Source organism: Micrasema longulum, unplaced genomic scaffold, assembly GCF_059751315.1.
Source record: "Micrasema longulum isolate JH-2025_06_02 unplaced genomic scaffold, ASM5975131v1 h1tg000428l, whole genome shotgun sequence".
Lineage (NCBI taxonomy): Eukaryota > Metazoa > Arthropoda > Insecta > Trichoptera > Brachycentridae > Micrasema > Micrasema longulum.
The window spans coordinates 300,464-327,830 of NW_028277628.1; the positions used below are offsets into that span (position 1 = coordinate 300,464).

A 27,367-nucleotide genomic window follows, 5' to 3' on the forward strand; every position below is an offset into this window, starting at 1 on the left:
AAATATTTATTTATTATTTTTTATATTTTCAGTGCAACAAGAGTATCATACAGATATCACATGGCGCTTAGCCCATTAGATAATGTTCTCTACATATCAGATCCAGAATCGCACCAAATCATAATTGTGAGGAATTTAGATGAGTATTCAGATCCAGAACACAACTGGGAAACCATTGTCGGCTCCGGAGAGCGATGCCTTCCGGGAGATGAAGCTCACTGTGGTGATGGAGCCTTAGCCAGGGATGCTAAACTAGCTTATCCCAAGGGGATGGCTGTATCTACCGATAATGTACTGTATTTTGCAGATGGCACAAATATCAGGATGGTTGACAGGGATGGTATTGTGACAACAATAATAGGAAACCACATGCACAAATCACATTGGAAACCAATTCCGTGTGAAGGAACTCTTAATGTAGAAGAAGTACACTTAAGATGGCCAACAGAGCTAGCTATCAACCCACTAGATAATACTCTCCATATAATAGATGACCACATGATATTACAGCTTACGCCTGATGGTAGAGTAAGGGTTGTAGCTGGTCGGCCTCTCCATTGTCCAAGTCCACTGTCTGGTTTTGACGTAGAGCTTGCCACACACGCTACTCTGATCATGCCACAGAGTATTTCCTTTGGTCCGGCAGGAGAACTATTTGTCGCCGAAAGTGATTCTCAACGAATCAACAGAGTACGTGTTATAAGTACGGATGGGAAAATATCACTATATGCCGGAGCAGAATCTAAATGTAATTGTCTGGAAAGAGGGTGTGATTGTTTCGAAGCTGATCATTATTTAGCCTCGAGCTCTAAATTCAATACGATATCCGCAGTTGTAGTCAGCCCGGATGGTGTAGTTCATATTGGAGACCAAGCCAATTACAGAATTCGTTCTGTAATGGCCAGCATACCTGATGCTAGTGGCTCCCGGGAATATGAGATATTCTCACCAGAAACTCAAGAAATTTATGTGTTCAACAGATTTGGGCAGCACACCATAACAAAAAACATTCTTACAGGAGAAACGGTTTACTTGTTTACCTATAATGTTAATACAAGTAACGGGAAATTGAGCACAGTCACTGATGCTGCCGGCAATAAAGTATTTTTGTTGAGAGATTATGCCAGTTCAGTTAACTCTATAGAAAACACCAAGGGACAAAAGTGTAGATTGAAAATGACACGAATGAAAATGTTACATGAGTTAAGTACTCCTGATAATTACAATGTAACTTTCGACTACCATGGAGCGTCAGGATTATTAAAGACCAAACTTGACAGTACTGGAAGAAGTTATGTTTATAACTATGATGAATTTGGCAGACTTACAACTGCTGTCACGCCAACAGGAAAGATTATCAGTTTGACTTTTGATTTGAGTCTCAAAGGAGCTACTGTTGAAGTTAGTCAAAATAACCGCAAACCAGTATCCATGCTTATCAAGGGATCATCCGTGGTTACAAAAACTGGAGAAGCTGAATTGAGAACTATAGCATCAATAGACGGCAGTATATCTACTATTCTACCGTGGGGACACTCTATATCTACAGACACAGTGCCATATTCTATTCTTGCAGAAATTGACCCTCTTCTGGGAGAAAGTTATCCAGTTCCAGCAAAACAGAGGATAGAAGTTGGAGGTGACTTAGCTAATAGATTCGAATGGCGGTATTTCCCAAGAAAGATTCAATCTGGCAAAGCAAAAAGTGGGAAATCTGTTGCGCAAATAGGAAGGAAACTGAGAGTTAATGGTGAAAATTTAGTAACACTCGAATATGACAGAGATTCAGCTACAGTGGCAGTTTTCATGGATGATAGAGTGGAACTATTAAATGTTACATATGACAGGTCAGCTAGACCTATCAAATGGGGTCCTCGCAATGGCATATTTGCTGGAGTAGAATTAGAATATGATCGATTTAGCAGACTAACAAGCTGGCGCTGGGGAGATCTTAGCGAAACATATGGATTCGATAGAGCTGGCAGGCTCTTTGAAATTAAGTATGGAGATGGATCTTCTATGATTTATGCTTTCAAAGACATGTTTAGTAGTTTACCCTTAAAGGTTACAACTCCTCGTGGCAGTGATTATTTGTTGCAGTATGATGATGCTGGAGCTTTGCAATCATTAATTACTCCAAGGGGACACATTCATGCATTTTCCCTACAAACATCATTAGGATTCTTTAAATACCAATACTTTTCTCCTATGTACAGATACCCATATGAAATTCTGTATGATGATGATGGACAAATTCTATCCAAAATTTATCCACATCAGTCTGGAAAAGTGGCTTATGTTTATGATGGCTCTGGAAAACTTGAAACCACCCTATCAGGTCTATCTTCTATTCATTACACCTATGTAGAATCTTCTCAACTTGTGAAGACTATCGAGGTAAAAGAACCAAATTATGAATTGAAAGAAGAATTTAAATACCATGCAGGTATTCTCAAAGATGACAAACTTAAATTTAATGTTAAAAGCGGTTTGAGTAATGGACATTTCAAATATCAATATGATGGAAACGCAAGACTCTCAGCAATAGAAGTAAATATTAACGGAAAAGAGCTACCAGCCCAAAGACTAAAGTACAACCAGAATTTGGGCATGTTGGAAGGTATTAGTGATTTGAGAATTTACAGAAATACATTCAATCGATCAGTAATGCAGGACACCAGCAAACTATTCTTTACTATTACGGATTATGATGACCATGGCCGCATTAAAACTATTTTGATAAATATCAAATCATACGATGTATTCAGATTGGAACTCGATTATGACTTGAGAAATAGAATCAAAACACAAAAAGTTCTCATAGGCCGTTCTTCATCTACTGATCGTATCACATACAACAATGATGGACATATTATGGAGATGGTCGGAAGTAGCGATTGGAAGTATGTGTATGATGAGAATGGTAATATCATCGGTGTTATCGAACAAGGTGAAAAGATTGTGTTAGGTTATGATAGTGGAGACAGGGTCGTTCAATATGGAGATGTAGAATTTAATAGCTACGATGGTCGTGGCTTCGTTATTCGTGGTGGAGAACAAAGATATCGCTACAATTCTAGGGGACAACTGATCCATGCATTTGAAAGAGAAAAGTTCCAGACTTGGTACTTCTACGATGATAGAGGTAGACTAGTATCATGGAAAGATGACAAAGAAAATGTCACTCAATACTTTTATGCTAATCCCACGACACCGACCCTTCCAACCCATATCCACTATCCAAAAACTGGCAAGACATTCAGATTCCTGTATGACCAGAGGAATGTTCTTATTACAGTTGAAACAAGCGAACAGAGATTTTATGTTGCTTGTGATCAAAATGGTTCACCTATGGCATTGTTCGACACCAATGGCAATATAGTTAAGGAAATCAAAAGATCACCTTTTGGTAAAATTGTTAGCGATTCTAACCCTGATTTTATTCTGCCTATTGATTTCCACGGAGGCATTCTCGACCCTCACACAAAACTTGTGCACATTAATCAAAGGCTGTATGATCCTACAGTCGCCCAGTGGATGACGCCATCTTGGGAGCACTTAGCCACCAAACTAAGTACTCCGACTGACATATTTTTATACAGATTCCAAAATAATGATCCCATTAACAAACGTCAGAACTTCACATACATGACAGACTTAGCTAGTTGGCTGAAACTCTACGGATATGACTTGGACAAAATGATCGGATCCAAATACACAGGCAGCATGATATATCAACCTATGGCTACTGTCACATCTCCGCAACTTACTCCTGACTTTGGAGTTATATCAGGATTGCAATGTATTAATGAAAAGGTGAGTTTGAGTTGAATTTGTGAATAATCCTTACTCAGTATTAAATTAATTTTCTAGCGAAAATAATTGTCAATAATTTATGTTTTATCTTTCATTACAGATAAACGAAAAATTCTCAGACTTGAGTTTTGTTCCGGCACCACTTTTAAAAATGGAACCGAAGACTAGAAACCTTTTACCCAGAGTCGCCTACAGGAAGGCTGTATTTGGAGAGGGAGTGCTGATATCCAGGCTGGACAACCGAGCCTTGGTCAGTGTTGTAGAAGGAGTTAACAGTGTTGTTCAGGATGTAGTTACGTCCGTATTCAACAATTCATTCTTCCTGGACCTGCACTTCAGCATACACGACCAGGACGTATTCTATTTTGTTAAAGATAATCCATTGAAAGTCAGAGATGACACCGAAGAGCTGAGGAGGCTCGGCGGAATGTTCAATGTGTCGCAGCATGAGGTAGGGGACCAGGGAGTAGAGGTGCGCTTACACGGGGCAGAGGCCGCAGTGGTCCTCAAGTATGGGGTGGACCCCGCGCAGGAGCGCGCCCGTCTCATCAAGCACGCGCACAAGAGGGCAGCCGAGAGGGCGTGGGAGCACGAGAAAGAACTGGTGGCAGCAGGGTGGGAAGGTCGCGCCCTTTGGACGGAAGAGGAGAAAGAGGAACTAATAGCGCACGGTGTAGTGGACGGTTGGACAGCCCAGGATGTGCACTCCACGGCGCAATACCCTCAGCTGGCAGACGACCCGGGCAATGTAGCCTTTGTCCGCGATGGCCGCCGTAAGAGAAGGAAGAGTGGCCACACCCACCGCCGCCGCTCTTGATCACTAGGCCCCCGTATCCAACCCCTAACTCTCCCTTATTAATTCCGCCCTTAATACTTGCGGTCTTAAGAAACCCAGAATGTGCGGCCCTCATCGATAGTTGTATATTAAAATGGCCGACATTGGGAAAAATACAAAATATAAAAGCAATGGTAAAAATATAAACAAATTGTCAGTAGTGTGATATATCGTATACTATACGATTGAGTGCGCGTATCCAAAAGTGACGCTTCAAAATCCACTAATAGTGATTTATTTAATACATAAGCTGTGAATTATATATATATATATATAAATAGTGACTATTTTTTTCACACGCGTATCTCTTAGACATTTTGTTAGTTTTATTATGAGGTCTATTAATAAAAATGTGAGCGGGAGACAATTTTCGCGATGTCTTGTACTCGCGAAATATTTTTATGCGGATGAACTAAATCACAGGGTATCAACTGATAAAATACCAACCGTGTTTGGCCGTTAAGCCGGAGTGCCATATGAAAATATTATGTTTACTGTATATTTATTTTACCGGCTGAGGTTATTTTCTATGTTAGAATCCCCCTTCCTGACTATCTCGCTGAATGAAAGTTTATTGAATTTCATCTCCCGAAACTGAATAGTTAACAGCTAGTCAAGCTTGAGTAATCTAATATTGTTTCATTCGTACATATATTATATATGATTATACTCAAAACTATACTCCAATCATTATTATTTATTAGATTTTGTGAACATAGGCGAATGGCATTTTAATACTTATTTCTAACCACATAACGAAGGAAGTGCTACAATTCAGCGTGTAGGCTGATTTCTCTTGTTAACCTTTATGGATCCATTTTGCTTTTCATGTTAGGTTTGAAAGATTATTAAATACCGATAATAATTGCATTTACCACTACGTAAGATAAAATATGACCTTCGAGACATATTTTTGAATAGCCGCATTTATTAAGAATACTACAGACTGCTGAAATTATATTATAAGAATGTATGTGTTTACTGATGATGGTGATCACAATCTCCTATATATATATATATATCATTATAACCACATAGCCAAATGTAATGTTTAGTGAAATATTTCAAGTAAATGCTGTAAATAATATAACTCGAGAACTTTTGTAGAGGCTTTTATTTAATGTAAGTTGATTTTTTATTCCAATGTATCTGTTAATGTAAAGCATGTGACGTGCAATATCTCACGTAGACTAGAAACTTCAGCCTAGACAGAATAGAATATACAAAGTTTATGGTGTTTGTCCTGACAGTCTCTGTTTTCCTTTCAAACGTGGTGTCTGAATATTACTTTAGCTGTATGTATTGTATGTTTACCTGTATAACGAGAGTGGAGAGCTACATACTGCTACTAGGCAGTTCTGATGGACACAGGCCCAAACTGTGCCGCAGTAAGGTGATATTTTTGGAAAATGTGACTAAACAAAGCAATACTTTGTAACTTGTACGTCTTATTCATTATGTAAGCTAAGTGATGTCTGTGTTGTTATAGAGGAGTCAGTTCTCTAACCGGAGCCACTATAAAAATATAGCGGGCTTACCCATGACAAATTCCAAACAAACTTGGACTAGATACCATTTCATGTTGTAAAAATTTATTGTACATAGGTACTTAATATTACTTGTATAAATTATCATTACTTCTTTTGTACATATCTTTGTGTTGAAGATTATTTAAAGATGATAAATAATATATGGAGCCCTTAGAGAGAAAGGCGGACACTGCATTAGTAACCTGTCCTAGCTAGCCTAAGTCTATCTAGACACAGATTGTGTTGTGCGGGACTGTAACCAGGAGAGGGATGTACGTATAGGCATTATTCTACTGGAAAATGTAATAAAACAATAAATTTACTTACTTATAATACTTCAATATTTTATTTCTCCGTTAAAACCCTCCTAACAATTTCATCACAATCTCTTAACATAAAGAAAATTCATAGTTTAAATTTAAGGCGCCAGACAATCTATCGAACTGAGCCTGCCATTGGTACAATTGCCTATACGTAATTACATATATGTCATTAAAAGTTATTTCTGTACCAATAAGTACAAAAAACATTTGCAGTAACAAAACACAACAACAGGGCTGAAATAACAACATGGCGCTTCGTATTACATCATTATAAACGGCACACTGATAAAATATTGTAAAATGGAATCAATTCATAGCTAACACTACTCCGATACTAGGAATAAATTAAATCACTCGGACCACCCTCGGGTGCTCGCTCCACCAGCGAGTAATCTTTACATGCACGGAAACATTTCTCGGTTCCAGGCTGACAAGCCCAGACAAACATTATATAAAATCACAAGGCCAGAAAAACAATACTGAACATTTGAGTACAAATCGATAGTGGCTTTATATACCAAAATTCATTCTTTAAATTATCGTCGAGGAAACAACTTTTAGAAATTTCTAGAAAAGGGATATTTTCCTAGTTAAGTGATAAAATTCATTGTAGCAATTAAAAAATCATAGGTTACATCATACATTAAAACACATACACATTCTGAATCTATTTTTGTGAACCTACACATAGTAAATTAAGAGAAAGTTTACAAACACAAACTAAGCTACGCGTATTTGTGTGCCTACATACATAATTTTTTGGATAAAGCAGAGTATCAAAATCACCAGCAAAATTGATCAATGTTTTAAAAAAATCTCCTACGAGGTATTATCTGACTGAAACTGTTAACTCGAGAGTATAACGTCATAGACTAGAATTGTAATATCAGTTCATTCACCACAAATGCGTCTCGCGGATTTCGCTGATTATTTGTCCCGCTCTTTGTAAGGCCTGTGAAAGAAATGGGTCATATTAGAATCATTGGACAAGAAGGATGACAAAGTGAGTGGATTCTCCAGCATCACAGTGACTTGTGGAGGAAGAGTTACTAAGGATAGGAAAACAGTTAGATTTGTAATACAAGGAAAAAATTGTATGATTCTTGCATTGAAATAAACAAAAATACAAACAGTGAACCTACGTTCGTTGGGTTTCTGGCACAAGTTAGTGACTACAAATTTTTGAAAAATAAGAATTCTGCATAACTGGCATCAAATAATTTTTGTTTAAAAAAATTAATAAAAATCTGTTTAATTTTATAATATTTGACTTGCGGCTTTATTTGAATTATTGATTTAGGATGAGCTTTTAACTTTAAAAGTGCAATATCTCACAACTAATAAAATGTTCATTTGTACCAGAAACCGGATGATATTACATATTAAATAGATGTCCAGAAATAGAAAATAGAAATTTCTTATATAAAGAACCTGAGTGCATTAAATGTGCACATTTCAGCTACTAGTGCATTAGTTAGTAGGGAAAATAATATGAAAAATATTTCAATTAAAGGTGCCAAGCATTAAGGTAAAATGTACTATTATTGATGTATTAAATTAATACATCATAATAATAATAATAATAAAGCTATTTATTTATATTCGTACAAAGTACATTTTTCTTCAGTATGAACACCTCACTGGACACAACCCGTGTCGAGGCATTAATATGTACAATTTAATTTGTGTAACTAGGTTATATTAGAACCTTAAATTATATTTTTTTAAATAACAAAGCAAATTAAATAATAATAATAGCTGATAACAAAAAAAAACAAAAGAGAATCAACAATAAAAAATGGTACATATTTATGTATAATAATATGCTTACAATATAAAGATATAAACAAATCTAATTTTAAGAACTAATGGCATGCAGGAATACTATGTCTATTAATATCCGCCCACCTCGTTTGGCTACCACCGTGTGAGGTCCCGGGTTCGATTCCCAACAAGGTTATAATGAAAGTGATTTTTAACTGAAATAAGTTCTCAGACTATATTTGATGGTATCCGAAGAGAGATACTGTATACAGAAAAACTTCATTTTTACGTTCCTCAGTTTTGTTTTCCCATTTTTTATACCAAAATGTTAAAGTCCCATTTTTTTCCATACGTTATACATTAAAATAATCACCTCAATTAATGTTTTTTACATTTTTCATTGTTCCGGTTTTACATTAAACAATTTTCTAAACTCATTCGATCTGTCACAAGACGCCGAGCCGTGTGCTGCTGCGTTTGCCCAAATGGAGAATAAAATCGAAGTAAAAAAAAGGTCATAAATATATTCCCTTCTCAAAAGGGTTTATTATTATCTCTTTGAAAACATGGCAAGTTTATTGTCAAGGCAATATGTATGATATTTACCTTCAACATGTCAGCTACTTCTTTACGTCTGTGGGCGATGTGTTCGGACTCATTAAGTAATGTCTCCACCTGCTCCGACTTGTAAAGATGGGTGACCAGCTCAGACTGTAGATTGTCCTTAACATAATTCACTAAGAAATGCATCACAGCCTTTGGGACAGAGTCCTGTATGGACTTGCGGACAATGTAGAAGTATGATTTTATCAGACGTTCTGGAATAAAAATACAACTTATTGATATAAATTTATTTTTGCTCACCCACACCTTTTGGTCACAAATCGACAGGTATACATGAAAGTGGAAAAAACTAGGGTTATATGCAAAGATAGACGCATGTTGCATTCAGATGTTTTACAAATTATTATTATTGTTACATCCTCTCTGCTTACCCCTAAGGAAAACGGTATGATGTTAATCAATATGCAGTAATAATATGTCTACATTGACAAAAAATCTAAATGGTTTAACCCAGCATTTGTCTAGAAAAATTTGTACTTACTTAATTCAATGTAAACAAATTTTTTAAAATAGTCAAATAATGAGAACTATCAACACAATTTTTTATAGAGAGGAACTGCATACTGAACTAATTTTCTTCTTCTTGTTGCCACAGAACTATGCAGAAGAATTAATTAACTTACCAATAACATCGCAGTCGTGTTCTTCTCTATCAGAAAGTTTTCTCGAGTTCAGAGCGAGATCTTCAGGTAACAGGTTGACTGGCTTCATGGGACTGAGCATCTTATTTGGGTAACTCATTCCATTGGCCATAGCTTCCTTAACTGGTCCCTTCCCATTCCCGTTGGGAGTCTGGCTGGGGTTGGGGGTCGGCGGTGATCCGATGAAGCCACTCTTTTGGTTTGAGTTCTGTTGGAAATTTCCAAATGCTCCGTACTTAAATTAAATAAACGAAACACAACTTTCAAGCACAAACCCAAATAGATGCAAAAATGGGCAAATGAAAAACACAAGATGCTCGGAAAGATAATGCAAAATCAAAAGACAACAAGAAAAAATCATTCAATTTAATCAACCAAGGAATATCATCATATCAATCAGCAAAATATCACAATGTATGCCTATTTATTGCTGATAACAGCGGAACAAAAAACAATGATTGAATGAATTTGAAAGGGAATATCTTTTTTGATACAAAGTATCAATCAAACTTTTCAGTACAGTTTTTCTTATTCTCTTATTGATGAATGAGAGTTTTACCTAAGAAGGTATCTTTAAGACTGATAAATATATTTTATTTAATTTACATACATATAATTTATTTTAAGTAGATGAACTATGGAGTTTTATCAAGATATAGGATATGTTTACATATTTCGATAGGAGATCTTTCTTGAAAATAGATTGTGATTTCTGCTTAAGTTGCTAGCTCTGTCACTACATACACATATCAAAATGATTACATACACAAATCATTGACCTGTGGGATTATGTAATAAGTCGCTTTTTAACATTTTAACATTGTAAATCAAAATATTTGAATGATTTGATTTGGTACAATTCAGACTAGATTCCAAAACTTGTACAGCTCTCTCGGTAATCCGGTGATTAATTATTTTGCCATTATTTCACTAGTTGTAAGAACAAACTCAAGCTTTACAATTTTTCAGTATTTGTGTGTCAAAATTAATAAACTGTATTCGCCGTTTGGCAGGAATTTAAATGTATGTGCATGAAATATTTCTTGAGATAATTTTTGATAATAAAAAAAGTTTTACCCAAAAGAATACATAAAACAGTATGTTCCGAGGAATAATTTCGCAACAAAACTATTTTTATGAATAACCTATTTGAATTTTTAGCATATTTTGTATGTATTCACTATAATTTGCCACTTTTACAAATTGGACACTTGCTGGGCTTTGGGGAGGCGGATTAGTAAGAGTACTGTAGTTGTATAGAAGATGTTACATCTGAATACATTAGTCACCATACAAATGTTTGTTACATAAGAATAGAAAAATAAGACAGGGCTTTTAAGAATTTGATTATAAAGAGTACTCACACCAGAAGGCTGTTGTATTTGGTGTCCAGAAAACATTGGGCTACCATGATCACTTCCTTTTAATAAACTAGATACAAGAGCGGCATCTCTGTGGAAGTCTGGATGTTTTGTGTTGATGTAAGCCAATTCTATTGCTACTAAGTTCTCCACCTAAAAATTTTCATATTTTTTTACAAGAATACAACACTCATAGTTCGTATAGAATGTCGAGAGGAGTGTTCCAATTATTTGTGAAATGGGTCAAATCCAGTCCTTGTATAATGCATAGAATATGTGGGAAACCCCAAGCAGTTTCCTAAAAGAAAACATTTATAATACATTTTTCTTACCCGTTGAATTTTGGTGAATTTTAAGATGTTCACTTCACAAAATGTTAAGTGAACATCTTAAAATTCTTAAATTAATAAATAAAATGTTTAACATAAAATCTTGTTTGAAAAATTTACTTGATTTATCTATGGATAGTTTGGTTTGCTTTTCGTTTTGGTTTTGTGGTAGGATTTTGGAATTCTGAACAGAATAACGATGCTACGTCACCATAGATTAGACTAACTGACCGTGGCAATTTTTTCATAGCTAAAGTTGGAGGACCAGCAATCAATACAAGCCATAGAAAACAGGGATAGAAAATACCGAAAAAATGCGTCATTCTATTGGGAAAATTCTTATTGCCAAATGACAACGAATTAATTACATAACTTATTCCCCTAATACCAAGCAGCAAAGCCACGGGTAAAAACTAGTGATTTATATAGCCCTAGCAGATATTAAATTACGTATAAAAATAATTGGTTAATTACCATACAATTGGTTGTTGGGAGCCGAGTTCTCAGAAGTTGAGTGACCACATCTACAATCTTCTGATGTAGCCGAGGGAAACGCAACATTTCTTGTTGAACTTCCGTCCCGCAATGTTGGACAATGCGCTGCATCTCTTCGTGTACCTACACACGTACAAATAATATTTTTTAGATATTTATAAATAAAAAAAGTAATGCTTTTTATTTACAATCAATAATAAAGGTACATATGTATTTTCCAAAGACACAATCAAATTAAATACAAAACATAATTACACAAATAAAATAAAATATAGTCGATTGCATTAAATTATAAATAAGTGATAGAGTTACAAAACCTGCTCTGGAGGCTATTTCTACTTTCATAGAAGAAAGTCGCTATTTTTTTAATGAATATCATCAAAAATATGTTGACAATAAACATATCATTCGGAGTGGGTTATTCAACTCACCGAATTTATTTTTTTGATACGTACACATGAGTGAGATGTGTGATTCATAGATTTCTTAGTTATAAGATTAACATTAATAAATGGCGCTCTTATTATTTATATATCCTGAGCCGATTTTGTAAATCTGTAAAAATCATAAAATGTGAAAATCACAGTTAAAAAAATATAATTACTATAAAATTCAATAAGGGAATGAATCAGACCAAGAACAAGGAAAAATCTCCAACACAATATTGCTAGTGGTAATATTATTTTATAATACACTGATAAAATATTAATGTACGGTACATAGTTGTAAAATTTTCACTCGGCATGAAAGAGAGAATATTATTATTTTGATAAAAATGTTCAGTAAAATAATTGGTAGAAATAGTGAAAGTTCTCTACCAACTCAACACATCTCAAGGAAGGGTCTTCTAATCGTCTGATTTGTCTCTTAACCAGGAGTTCAAATGACACCTCTGGGACAAAAAGGGCAGGACGAGGTCCAGTAGCATTTCTGATAGCAGTTAGAATTTCCATTTTCGTCAAACCTAAAACAATTGGTTCAATGAATAACTTACCTACAATAAATTAACAAAAGGTTACAGCATAACAGGACAAAAAAAAATATATGAGAGGAAGTTATCTCATTAAAACATTAATTTTAATTTGCAAAAAAATTTAGTATGCCTGCTGTCAAAAGCACAAGTATATTTTACGACCAAGGTTTGTTCTTTCTTTCCCGCTAATTCTATTCAAAGGTGTATATTTTTTAATAAATAAAATAATATAACACAGCACAGCCTAAAAAGCGATAGTACAAATATAATTTGAAATGATTAATTAAATAAAATAAATATTATCCCCGAGTAACTTCCTCTAACAGGGTGAAAAATTTTCTGGCGAGCACACCCAGGAATGGTCTCTTTGGAAATCTTTCAACATAAAGAGTCAGTAGAACTCGGGATAGCCTCAAAAAGTAAGGTTATCTGGACCAGGATACAACAGAGCAGTGCAATTGTGGAGCTCAATAGACAGCCCCCAAAGTCTACATATGTTGCCCCCCCCAAGTATCCAGCAAGCTGCACAATGGATAAGCTAATGATGAGCATTGCCACTAATGATGAGAAATTGCCACTGCGCAAATATAATACCGGACTTCCATTTTACACAGTGGATCCACCCAATAAAATAAAAAAATATTTATTGTAACCTTTTTTAATTTAAAGAATTTCTTTTAAAAAATGGTATCACAGATTATTCATTATTACTATCAGACAAGACGTTCAGGCGCATCATTTACCGCACCTGTTTACAGTATCGTTTTCATAACTTGAGATACCGAGTCTTCAAAATACCTCCCTACGCCTACTGAGTAGTAAGTTCATGCAATGGGTGTAGGAAAGTACAGAATCGAATACATAGTATTACTGTTACCCATTATTCAATTGATGTTCCAATAAAAAAAACAATATTCTGCACCATGGTTTTTTGAAACTGTGTAAAAAAAAATAAAGCGTTAGTCCAGTGAGTATAGCCGTGTTACGGATACAAAGAAAAATAAATAAAACATTGCGGTTCAAACATATGATTATTACATACAGGTACATCCTTATCTCTTACCAACAAGGGGATGAATTGAGTCCAGTGTCCGTCCAAATGTTTCATGAAATATATAACAAATTCTCGCTCCCCCGCATAATTCTGTGGTCTCGATATTTCTGGCCGTTCCCTCAATAGTTGAGCAATACGCGCTGGCAAATTTTGTGATAATTTGGAGTAGAGTTTGTGATTTGTCTTGTACATCTTCTCCGTAAGAGTTTAAAAGTGATTGAAATTGTGAGACCATTACGTTAACTCTAACCTAAAAAAATATTCCTATTATTAGTGAAAAAAAAAATGTGCAAGTTCGTGGTAATCTATCATAGAAATCAGTTGAAGATGCCATGAAAGCGATGAAACCGATCACTGGTTATTCTAAATTTGCATATTTAAGTATTACTCGACTTTGAATTCTATAATTTAAAAAATACTAATACAAAGGGTAAATAATATTATTTTAGTGAATGCCATAAATATGATCAACTCTTATACGGAAATGACCAATACTAGTTAAAATCATCATTCCATTCCACACCTAATGGTACATAGGCCACTGCATTGGTACACCAAATGCAGCATATCTTAATAATTTTAGTTACGTGAAAATAAGATGGTCAACCGTCTTACACTTCAGATCCCAGTCCAGGGCTGGTACTCCGAATGCAATTATAGCGCAGTATAATGCGTTTTTATGTACGAAATACGTGTTATAGTGCGCTGTAAATGCGTTCGGAATACCAGCCCAAGGACTATGAAATATTCTAGTGTACAAAAAACACATTTTTTGGCTAAACCATTTTGGATATTAAACCCAAGATCTATTACAATTTATTACAAGAATTATATTTTGATTTGATGCATTAATATTTGCAAAATTAAAAAAAAAATCTTTCTTTTGCTTCACTGACACTATTTACATATTTATCAGTGTTTTTGACACTTCTTGTTGTTAAAATCAATCAGATAAAAAAACTGATAGTAAACATTCATAAAAATTCATTGCATATCAAACAGTATCATAAAAATAAAAACTACTGATTCATCAGATAAGCACAAAATGAGATATTGATATATCAGCGGTGCTATTCTGAACCGCTCTCGCAGCCGAAAAAAACACTTTATCTAGTGTATTTCGTATGTAAATATGCAAGATAAATGGTTTTTCTACGGCCGCGAGAGCGTTTGGAATACCAGCCCAGGTAGGCACAAAAAGAGGATACACGGTTATTAAAACTTAGTGAAAAAAAAATCTACCTTGAGATCGGGTAAGCAGTCGCGAATATGATGCATCAGTAACCTATTTAATGTTTTAGCTAAATATGGAGTGCCATTTCTTGAAGCGATTGTGGGATATTTACGTTGCAAAAAGGATGCCTCATCCCTCAATGCATCCTGTAAATAAAATATTTGGAAGCAATGAGTCAACTGCAAAGTACATATATATTAATTGAAAAGTGACTTCGATGTAATTGTACAATGAGGAACTTCAGCCATACGGGAAATTGGATACAAAAAATGTTTTCTTATGCGGGGTAAAAATTAGAGCATTAAATTGTAGGGCAAAGTTTCTTGAAAATGTACAGAAAAAATAATAATAAATATTTTGATAAAAACGCACTACTTTAAATGACGTCACTGGTTCATGAGAATCAACCTATAATCTAAGAGCTATGGAAGATTTCCGGTCTGCTTGTCGCTTCTGGACCAATGGGAAGAACTGAATGAGAATAAGCGGAAATGAACCTCTGACGTTACACGCGGAGTTATTTCAGAAATACAAAACTTTGAAAAATCGTAGCGCCGATAATACGATATATAAAAATTTAAAAATAATAATTTTGACTTAGTTTAACAGTCTATTAACAAATATATATTTTTTTAAAAACCACTGAACTTCCTCATTTAGATTTTTAAGATACAAAAACAAGATTTTTAAAATACAAATTGAGAAAAATCCCAATTGTAGGTAATCACAATGTAAGTACATATTGTACGAGTACATAATCAGTAAATAGTCAAATTCATCATATCGTATACAATTATATAAGACAATGAGTTTCTCAAACTGGGATTCCAGTTTTAAAATGCAGGTCTGGATTTTTCCATGTGAGAAAAATATGCAATTTGATATGATAAATAAGGTAAAAAAAATGGTGAAAATATAGAGAATTACACATTTACAAAGAATCGTGGCGGTATTTTATGAGAACTAAAATTCCCCCCCCCACACCAAGTGCCGATGTTTGCTCATTCTGATTTTTTTTTGCATGCACATATATTGTTAAAGTTTATATTATTTATTACAATGTGAAAAGTTTCAAAACTTCAAAACTTCACTATGCTCTCAGTAAACGAGGTGTATATGTTCAATTCTGCTGGGTTAGAGCTCATGTTAGGGAAATTGGAAACGAGAGGGCAGATGAGCTAGCCAAGGAGTATTATTCTAAGTTTTGTAAATAATGTAAGCATACTCTTGAATCATTGATATGTCCACTTTGTTGTATAATCTTGTGAAATATTGACAAATATTGCTGAATAAATATTTGCGTTACAGATATTTATTCAAATTATTTTAATTCTTAGTGGTTTATTTCATTTTTCATTAAATAGAGGGATATTCTATTAAATATAATTGAGATTTTTTAATTTCTGCTACAAATAAAAACTGCTTGTACTTCCAAAATTACAACTGAATAAATCTAATAATATCATCGAAAACAGGGAAAACAAAATCCATCAGGATTCTTTCAAAATAAATTCTACTAACTCAATTTTTTTCAATTTTTTTAAGAACTGTTAACTGTCAAATTCTGCCCAGCTATACGGAATGTTTACTCAGCGGGGTTTCAAGGTTATTGATTCATATTCTTAGGTTTTAATCTAAATACCAAGTGAGAAAGCTAATTAATATTGAAAATATCAAGTACTTACAGTGATGGATTTGTTATCTATGATATCTTGTTGAGAACGATTAACTACTCCTACAATACCAAGTTTTACAGGAATCACTCTCCCGCATAAAATTTCAATGGCGTCAGTACCTAAAAAAGTATGCAATTATTTATGTGAGTTCAAGTTTGTTAATAAAAATTATTGTTGGAAGTTCAATGTAATTTACTATAGAATTTTCTAAAAACATATCAAAGGAATGTCATCACCAGCATGAAAATCCAAGCTAACGCTATTGGTGAGAGTTACTGCTTTAAATCAAGAACAAATTTTTGTTTCATATTTTTATGTGACAATTTAAGGTTTCACATGCCTACCTTCACAATTTGGCAAATTTACACAATAAAAAAATGGGGATTTTTTTATTTTTGATAAAATTTATTCGGACCATTTATTCGGTGAGTTCAATTTTTTATCCGTTTATTATGATATACAAATAAATACCTACGTTATAATTCCAAAAAAAAATATTGATGGCATGTACCTGAGTCACCTCAGATTCGCAGATGATATATTGGTCATAAGTAAAGACATGTATGAACTAGGCGAAATTAATATAAAACTACATGAGGCTTCAAAATGGATTGGTTTGGAAATGAATATTATGCATAAAACAAAGATTATGAGTCCAACAGGACGAGACAATTTCATTAACAACAATAAAATCGAAGTGGTTGATGAATACATATATCTAGGACACAAAGTCAAACTTGGTAAGGATAACCAGATAGCGGAGTTACCAAGAAGAATAGGGCTAAGTTGGGCAGCTTTTGGCAAACTAAAGTATATTTTTGAAAATAAAGAAGTCCCTATATGCTTAAAAAGACAAGTATATGAATCGTGCATATTGCTGGTGACAACATACAGACTAGAAATCATGTCTGTAACACAAAAAAGTAGTCAGAAATTAAAATGCACACAATGATCCATGGAAAGACAGATGCTCGGTGTATGTTTAAGAGACAGAGTAAGAAATGAAGAAATAAGGCGAAGAACCGGAGTCGTGGATATCATGGATCGTGCAGCGAAATTGAAATGGCAGTGGGCAGGACACTTGGCAGACAAAATGATGGCAGACACCCAGAATAATAAAGTGGAGACCATGGGCAAACAAAAGAAGTGTTGGAAGGCCACGGAAAAGATGGAGCGACGACATTACCTCTATTGCCGGTAAAACGTGGATGATGAAAGCGGGTGATAGGGAGGAATGAAGACGTTTGGAAGAGGCCTTTATCCATCAGTGGAGAGAACAAGGGTGAAAAAGAAGAATTCTAAAAATGAAGAACTTAGCAGGGCTTAAATATTACATTTACAATAAAAAAAATATATACCAGCATCCATGAGATCTAGTTTAGTAACAACAGCCAGGGTCCTGCGGCCATCAGGATCCACCTCTTTGGACATCTTGATGCTCTCACTAGTGGCCATGTCTGTGTTGGCGGAGGTCACCGCAAGAATTATCGAGTTGGGATTAGAAATGTATTTCATAATCAAGTCTCTTATCTGAGCCTCTATGTCTTCTGGTTGATCTCCAACAGGAACCTAAAACCAATGTTTTTTTCTTGAATAAAATATAAGTTCATTTCTAAAACATATGAAATATAAACATTTCGGTATTGAGAAAAATATTTTTTTTTCTTTTATTGCATGAATTTTTATCAATATGCTTATTTTATAACCTGTTATTATTGTTTGTCTCTTATTGAATTTATTTTTAGATAAGACCAAGACCATTTTTATTTTATTTATCAAGTGCCATTTTATTCTAAATGACACAATTAAAATCAATATAACAAATAATCAGAAATAATTATATTCATAAAATGAAATATGTAAATTATTTTACATGTTTGGAAAAAAAATGAAGCATTTCATGACAAATATCAATAACAATGGTTACGATTTGCGCAATTGTGATAATTGGAGATGATCGAGTCACATTACCATCGCAAGAATAAAACAATGGATACCTTTGTTATTCCAGGTAAATCAACCAGTGTCAAGTTAACTACTCGGGTAGAAAATATTTTCAGGTTAATGGGTTCCGGACAAATTCCTTTTTTGTTTCCTGCCATTCTATCCGTCTCACACTCTATCTCTTGTCGCATGGCGCTGAAGTCCGTGTATATCTTTTCTTTTGTGTGTAAAAACTTTCCCCATTCTTCCACATCGATCGTCCCTGCAAACAGCAAAAACTTTATAAATCAAAAGATAATGAATTAGAATAGAGAAATACAAATAAAGATCAAGTATATTAATTTGAATATTAAAATTTTTCACAAAATAACAACAACGCAACTTAATTGCAAGTTAATCCGGATATTAAGGGTTTTACTGTATTCTTTTTTGAAAAATTCCTAATTTCTTTTAAGTGGGGGTACAAAAAAAGTAGGATTTCACTAATGTGCACATACAAACGTGAAAAAGAAACAGAGGTTAGAAAATATAATTAATTAATTATTTTACAAAAAACCTTTCAACTACTCTCCATTGGAGCAAACATATTTGTCCAATCGTACATTCCATTGTTGGACACATTTTTTATTTCGTCTCCCGTGATGCTTGATAGCGCCTCTGTAGTTTCTACTAAGCAATGTCAGCAAAATGCTGACCTTTCAACTAATTTTTCATTCAGGGTCGCAAGGGACTAGACTGGATGAATAGGGGCACAGCGGTTGTAGCATTTTTGTTCAAAAATCGGCACACAGAGGGCTGTGTAAGAGCAAATTTGGCAGCCATCCTTCTAATCCCTAAATCTTCACTTAAAATTTGCTGCATTGAACTCTCAAGTCACAGATAGCTCCACAACTTTTTTTATGGTCTGCGGTCGGGCCATCGAAGGATGGCCAGAGCGGGTTTGGCCATCAGTTGATATTTCACCTCTTTTAAAACTGTAAAACTACTCAAACACTTGCGTTTTACACAAAGCATCATGTTTGTAGGCCGTTGTTGACATTTCACAAGTGTCAGTTTTCCCAAGCAAGGAGCTAACCTTCACGCCGATCACTCGTTAATCAATCACAAAAACGATGACTACACAAAAACGTCATAAAAAAATTCACACCAGCCAAACGAAACACTCTCCAGCGACGACACTTGCCATACTGACTGAGAATAGGTAGCCCTACATGATCTTACCGGCAAAACCCGGTACTACAAAAACTCTGCCTACCACAAAATTACTTGGGTACCTTGTATGAACGTTAGGCAAATAGACTTTCCACATAATAATTTTAAAAAATTTAATTTTAGGGTTAAAATCTAAAGCTTCGTATATTTCATGTAGATTTTCTCACATAATATTTGAATATAAGGTTAAAATCTAAAGCTTCGTATATTTAATGTAGATTTTCTCACATAATATTTGAATAGCTATACAAAATAGTATGCAGCAATGAAAACATAAGGATGATTAAGAAATCACATTGCTTTCTTGTAATCAACATAAAATCTAACAATCGTATGGACGAATTTTTGAATTTTTATTGTTAATTTGATTGCACGTGTTTCGAAAGATGATTAACTGATAATTCACACTAAAACTGTTACAAAATCTTGAACAAATGCATGAAAGTCTTCAAGGACACATAACAGAGGAAATTGCATGCTATCAAATTCATAAAAGTTTAAGCAAATTGCAGGAAACAGAAAATGGTATTGAATATTTTGGCGAAAGGGCCACACTTAAATATATCAAATAAATACCCTTCATTTTTGGCGCTAAAGTAACGATGCCACCTAAAAATTATATTTTATTGAGATATAAACATGTATTTTACTTAATTTTACAAGAAAATCACATATAAGCATACGTCCATAATAATTCATTTTAGAATACCTTGCAACATAGTTAACATAAATTCCTGACTGAAAACTGACAGACCATGAAATGAAAACAGAGAAATTTAACTTGTTTTATTACTAGAAAATTTCGCTGTGATAAAATAGATAAAACGGTTGATTTGGGTACCTTCTTCAGCAGATCGATGTTCCTTGCTGTCTTTGGGAGCATAAATTAGCTGCAAAACTAAAGGTCTCCTGGTTACTATGCCAGTTCCACGGGGTAGAAATGAACGCCCAACCAAACTCTCGATCACCGAACTCTTTCCCGAGCTCTGCAAAATAATTAGTTCGATTTCAAATAATGAATGACCTTAGCCCTCATAACCATAACAAAGGGCCGTGGATAGGGTAAAACGACGACATTTATATCGCTTTTTGATTTAATAAAGCCATCAATATTAATCGAATTATAACTACAATAAAGAAAGCGATAAATCTAATACATGTTATGCAATATAATGTCAAATTTTCGATTACCTGGGTCCCAAGAACGACAATTTGGGGGAGCTGAATGGCATCAGCCCCAACAGTGTTGAAGACATCTTGTAATTTATTAATCACAGGAATTAATGCTTCCATTATTTCACAGGTATGAAAATACTGAAACTGCGCACAATTTATCAGATTATAGTTTCAAGAATCTCCCAGTACTTGCAAAAAAATAACTTCAAACGAGCACTCCCAACGGACAGACGGCGGCCATCTTAAATTTTGTGTAGAAATGCGAAATGCGAATCGGCATTCTGGATACCCAATCGGTACATGACAAATCGGCATTTCAATCTCGCGACAACTACTTTTAGACAGATTGAAATTATCTTTAAATAGCCTTAATATCTTTGTTATTGTAGCGTGTGTGTATCTTGTTGGTATTTATAAAGTGAATATTTCTTTTATTGTTTTCGAAAATTGCCTATTTTTAACATGTGAATATTTTTTTTGACGTTTCTTGGCTGCTTTTTTGTTTTATTTTATTTTGTGATTGCCTATTTATTTTATTTGCGTACTTTAATTAGTTTAAAAAGTTTTTTTACTAATAAATTATGAAAATTATAAATAAAATAGATATAATATCGGTCTGTTAATCGCAACTCTATTATTTGTCCTGCCATATAAAAAATGTTTCCAGACGAAATATTGTATTTATTACAAAATAACAAGATAAGTGGTACCTACCTTTCTGACACAAAATATTTTTACGTTGATGAAACCTATGTAGCTTTCAACCATAGAATTCAGAATAGTCAAGAAACCGCATGTGCACATCAAACGGAAGGCAACTAAACTACTCATAAATTAGTAGGTTTACGTTTTTACCCATTAGTTTCTTTGTAAACGTCGCTCAGTATGCAATCCAGATTTTAATTCAACTATGCCGTGTTGTGTCGTTTTGAAGTGTAAAAATACTGCTGGCTTAAAGAAACAGGATGGGATTACATTACATGTGTAAGTACCAAATACATGTGTGTGTAGCAAATGCATTACTCATTTTTTTTTCCACTTGTCTATATTTCTAATGAGAACACAAAATTAAAAGGGTTTTTTCTTAAACTTGGGTGTTTTGTGCTGTGATTCACCACAACAATTTGGCCCCCTGGTCTGTTGTAGTGCAAATAAAAAAAGAAATTGACTCGAACTTAAAAGAGATTTTATTTTAATGATCACGTTCCGACCTTAAAACGCATTAACTATTTTACATGATGAAGATAAAAATTGACATCCCATAAATATTGGCAGGATTCAGGGATGTATGCTTATGAGTTTTGAATAACAAAAATCTTATTTAAATCTACCTACATACGTATATAAATAAAGTGCGTCAAAAATTGATATCAATAAGACAGTGGCGCAGTTGGTTAAACGGCCAATTGTGAAACTATTGTCACGAATTCGATTCCCGCCAGTTGCAAGAAAATCTATGAACTATTTATTTTGTGTGGTGTATTTTTCATAAATTCCACCTAAATATATTTTCTCTTTCTTGCCTGCTGACAAGCCTTTGAAATATAAACTGCGGGTTATTTCTTTCAAAAAAATATTTTTTCACGAATAATAATAATAATATGGTCTATAATATCATAATATCATAAGAGGATCTGTTTTAAATTATATTTGGGTAAATTTTTTGTCTCATGATCTAGTACTACATAAATGATTGAGATTTGTTGTGATTTATGTACTGATTCAGTGCACTTTACACCATTAGGTGCAAATGTCTCAATAATAATGATGATGATATAAAAATATGACACGGTTGCAATAATTATTTTTTTAATTATGTGTTTGGCAAGAAGTACAGTAAAATCTTTAAATAGTTAATGGCAAAATGAAAAATAGTTAATAAAAAGGTAAGAAGCATTTTATTTGTATCCTTCTTTAAACATCATACATATCCATATTTGTGTTATATTGTATACCCCCTTACCTTTCGACTTTTTAATGACTACCGGCTTCGAGACGTAGGTACCCGTCAGGTAGACATTAAAAAGTCGATAAAAGATTACATGTTTAGGTATATGTGTTATCTAATATTAGGTGAAATGTTAAACTACAAATCAATGTATTAATTTAAAATATTCTTGTTCTTTTTAGCCTTCTCTTCACGGTTAAATATGGACCTCTCCTAATAGTTTTCATTCTTTTCTATCGTGTGATTTTCTCCACCAGTTCATCCCCTGACTGGAATCATATTATTTTTCTGGGGTCGCCTTACGAGTCTTTTGTTTTCCAACGGTCTCCATTTCCATCTGTCCATCCCTCGTTTCCCTGTCTCGCGTGACCCGCCCATCGCCATTTTAATTTAGCTATACATTGTCTGCTATGTCAGCGACCTTTGTTTAGCGTCTGATCATTTCATTTCTAATTGTGTTCCTTAGACTTATTGCTAACATTTGCCGTTCCATAAACCGCTGTGCGCACTTAAATTTACACATTGTGTTAGCAGTCAATGTCATCGCTTCCAAGCTACGTGTTACCACCGGGAGGATACATGTGTCGAAGACTTTTATTTTTAAGTTTGTTGGAACTTCCTTCTTTTTAAGGATGTGATCGGGTTCACCGAAGGCTGCCCAGGCTAGCCCAATTCTTATTAGTAATAATATAAATATCATATGATATCATTATAAATCTAGATGCCTCTTACAAAATATTTGTATTTACCCATTTACTGCCTTAATAGGGGGCTTCTTAGAAAATGGTTGCTTCACGGTAAATGGGCTATAATTTGGTGCGTAGTAATATATCGCATCAGGGAATAGATTAGTGCAATGCTATGCAACGTTCGAGGAAGTTAGAATCTACCTCTTACTTCATCGCGGTAGAATTACGTCACACAGCATCTAACATCTCGTTCCTACGCTGTGATATTCTGAACACTAAGCACATAACGGGATAATCAAACCTAGAATAATTATTTATTATTTAACAGCAACCAGTCAAGTCATCTCAGTCAGTGTCGGTGATTTCCGTATTCATAATAAAAACATCATTACTTTTGCTATTTCTGACTCGTGAAGTACAGATACGCTTATACCTACACTAGAAAAATTATATCAAATGTAGATTATGGGATTCCACCAAGAAGCTAACGAATTTAAGCAGTGAATATATTTTTATTTAATATCCAAAGAAACAAAAACACGTTTGCCTGTAGGGGTCGTTAGACAGGATATAACGCGATACCATTGTGTAAATACACAAAAGCATACAGACCTCGCTTCCTTTACATTCATAATACTTCTCATGCAGGCACTAGGTTCTACATGATTATTCTGACTTTTGACATTTACATCGACAAGTAATTTATTGGATCTTGCCATGCTATGTCTTTATCGTTTTCCCTCATTTTATTCATCCATCAGCATCCGCATTGTTAATTTTTTAAACCGTTTTTCCGTCGTTCATTCGCTTTAAATGTCAAAACCAAGGCAAAAATCTTTTCTTGATTTTGTCGATAGTGCTAATCTCAGCCTTACCCACCAATTGTACATAGTTTTACCACACATTTACTTTAGTAATAAGAGAACGGACGCAGAAAACTCCTGTGACGACTATCATCAAGCGGGTATACGGTTGGCTGGGTCATATACTGCGGATGCCTCCTGAGAGCCTTGACCATGCTTGTCTACTTTACAAGTCATCGGGTTCTCGACGTCCTGGACGTCAACTGCTGACTGTTCGTCAGCAGTTTATATCAGAACTAAGGGACGTGAACCTGACTATGGAGGACGCACATGAGGTGGTGGCCGATAGAGATGCATGGAGGCTCTTTATGGACACCATATGCTCCAAATAGGGAGCGAATATGGAATGATGATGATGATTCGCTTTAGAAATCGCATTTCGACAGCATTCAGCATATTTAACACATCTAACACTCGACTTAACACGTTTCAAACTTTTAAAAATACAGTAGCCTGCGCAAATTCTTCTAAGTAAATAGTAAAAATAAAATTAGGTTAAATATGTGCGTAGGTTTTCACGGTCACTGTTGTCAATGTATACATTTTTAGTTTCTTTTCGGATACCATTGCAGGGGCCATTTTTAAGATAAACTAAGTTTTTTGTAGAGAAAAAAGTGTTATGATGTATTAGTAATTTGTACCGTATCGCAGTCGGCAGCATGTACATTCCGTGTCATTTTTGTAGTGTGTAGTGCCGGGAACCATGTTAAGTTTAATTTCAGCCGGTCGTCTTTGTTTATGTTATTTAGGTGTTTGGACATTTCAATCGTCTCTGCGCACTGTAATTTCTAGGTTTATGCAAAAGCTTTGGTTCGAAGGCGAAAATATGTCCGGTGTCTATAAAGTGTTCCGCTATTGCAGATTTTTCAGGGTGCCCTAGTTTACATCCGCTTAGATGTTCATCAATTATTTTCTTTGCTATGCCCCCTGTTTGCCCAATGTAGACTTTATCACATCCTTGGCGGCTCAGTTTACAAACTGCTTCCGATTCCAGGAGGTTCTTGTCTTTCTTTATAATAAGTGGACCTTCATTTTTCCCACAGTCCCAAATTTCGTTAAAATAGTTTTTTTTCTTGAGCACTTTGGCTATCCGTCAGTAACATTTTATACATATGGTAGGTACGCAGTCACTCTTGTAACATATTTTTCATTAATCTTCTTTGTAGCTTTTGATATTAAAATTTGGTCAACTTGTTGCTTCTTGTATTCATTGCGCTCTAACGCATCTGTAGTTTTGTTAATTATTCTTCTTTTGTGAAATCTTTGCACATTTGTGTCGCTCTGTTAGTAAATTATTTATCAGTCCTCGTTTTTGTGCTGGATGATGATGTGAATCAGCGTATAGGTATTGGTTCGTATGGGTTGGTTTTCTGTTCAGCGTATGCCCAAGACTGTCGTTTCCAAGAACGAAAGAGTTTTCGACATCCAAGAACAAAAGAGTAATTGTTTTGAAGTTCCATTGTGAACTTTATAAGGGAATGTAATGCATTTATGTGATGTAGAAAAATATTCAGTCCAGTGGTCAGACCGCAAATATCCATGAATAAATTTGCTATCACCGGAGAGAGTGGAAAACCCATGGGCAAACATCAAACATACCCAAAGAAGATCAACAGACACTGTTTGTGAAAGCCTCAAGGACACCTTCCACATATGGTCTTCCCAAGATACACATAAAAGATATCCCTTATAGACCTATAGTTAGCACGATAGGCTCTCCGAGCTAGAAACTAGCGCAGTATTTTTCAAAACATTTACAAACACATACTGGAAAAACTAGCTCGTTTGTTTATTATTGGCCTCATTTTGTGAGCTTTTTTAAAAACATATCGGTCACAGAGGGCTATATTTTAGTGAGCTTTGACGTAGTCCCACCGCTCACAAATGTACCTACAAATGGGAGACTCCATGGCTCTTCTGAAGGAAATTTATGATAAGGATATGTGTGATCTATTTGAATGTTGCCTTAGAAGTGGCTACTTTACATTTCAAGGTGAATGTTATTAACAGATGGAGGGTGTTCTCCAAAATTATAAAAACAAGACAAGAAATATATTTTCGTTTTTTTATTGTAAAGGTACTTACGTGGCGTCAAAAAATATCATTTTTAGTGCCTGTACCTTCACTGTTTTTATATTGTTACTTTCACCTTTAGTATGAGTCTAGGCAAATGAATGAATTCTATTATGTGTGTGGAATAGAACCAAAACACTGGACGAGTGTTTTCAACTCGATTCCTACTCTCATGTGAAAATCTTGAAAAAAGACATCGAGTGGAGATAAGTCCGCCTTGTAGTGTATTGGTTGGAACGTTCGCCTATAAATCACGAGGTCCTGGGTTCGATTAAATAAGGGTGATTCACGAATATTTTTTTTATTAAATAACATCTTATACATTCAGGCATTGACTTCATTATTAGGTACATTGAAATGAGCTCATTGCATTCAGATTCGACTAAGTTAAATCACGAAGGAAATAAATCGATATCGAATATCGACGCATAATCCGTAATTTATTTTATCGACAAGTTCCTTACATAATAAATCTGCAAGAATTTCTTTCTCTGAAAGTATTACAACCGATTTCGACAGTGAAAAAATAATGTTTGTAGGTCATGCGCAGAAAATACGGCTTTTCGGTGATAAATATCATTATTGGTGTGAAACAATAATGTAATGTAGTTTTACAGTATATAATTATACATCTACCAGTCATGTACAAAACAATTTGTATGATAAACACTCGTCCAGCCATTGTCATTAAAAAAATAATATTTAGTCAATCGAAAATGTATATGCTTGTTAACGATTTTGTGTAAAATTGATAGTTATTTAAATATAAAAATACTTTTTAAAAATATATTTTTAAATAAATATCTTA

General features: G+C 34.4%; 2 protein-coding genes across 6 annotated transcripts in view; one reads left to right on the forward strand and one right to left on the reverse strand.

Moving 5' to 3' along the window:
* Ten-m (teneurin transmembrane protein Ten-m) overlaps positions 1-4,779 on the forward strand; it is a 217,081-nt gene extending 212,302 nt beyond the window's left edge. For both annotated transcript variants that reach the window (XM_088226371.1, XM_088226372.1), the window contains 2 exons: positions 33-3,816; positions 3,917-4,779. In XM_088226371.1, coding sequence (XP_088082497.1) covers positions 33-3,816; positions 3,917-4,633 — 4,501 coding nt within the window. In that variant the 3' untranslated portion in view covers positions 4,634-4,779. The remainder of the gene's footprint in view (positions 1-32; positions 3,817-3,916) is intronic.
* Positions 4,780-6,498: 1,719 nt separating this feature from the next.
* On the reverse strand, positions 6,499-21,230 carry Drp1 (dynamin related protein 1). Of its 4 annotated transcripts, none has more exons than XM_088226375.1 (14): positions 21,002-21,230; positions 20,652-20,796; positions 20,387-20,419; positions 18,652-18,860; positions 18,013-18,223; positions 16,664-16,773; positions 14,987-15,124; positions 13,754-13,994; positions 12,536-12,681; positions 11,697-11,840; positions 10,897-11,046; positions 9,515-9,740; positions 8,874-9,085; positions 6,499-7,455 (listed from the first exon to the last, which is right to left on the reverse strand). In XM_088226375.1, the coding sequence occupies exons 1-14, from the start codon at positions 21,101-21,103 to the stop codon at positions 7,399-7,401; spliced, it is 2,124 nt and encodes a 707-aa protein (XP_088082501.1). In that variant the 5' UTR covers positions 21,104-21,230; the 3' UTR covers positions 6,499-7,398. The 4 variants fall into 4 exon arrangements, with proteins under 4 accessions (XP_088082501.1, XP_088082500.1, XP_088082503.1 ...); XM_088226374.1 differs by having other exon boundaries at positions 9,515-9,767; XM_088226377.1 differs by lacking the exon at positions 20,387-20,419.
* Positions 21,231-27,367: the final 6,137 nt, after the last annotated feature.

What these genes read in the sequence shown, in the direction of transcription:
- Drp1 (XM_088226374.1), bottom strand. Translation starts at nt 21,103, where the DNA reads ATGGAAGCATTAATTCCTGTGATTAATAAATTACAAGATGTCTTCAAC. An exon ending in TTTAGCGCCAAAAATGAAGG is followed by an intron (nt 18,861 to 20,386) that starts GTATTTATTTGA and finishes TGCTGTTTGCAG; the next exon opens with GGACGATCGATGTGGAAGAA. An exon ending in CTCAATTCATCCCCTTGTTG is followed by an intron (nt 12,682 to 13,753) that starts GTAAGAGATAAG and finishes CAATTGTTTTAG; the next exon opens with GTTTGACGAAAATGGAAATT.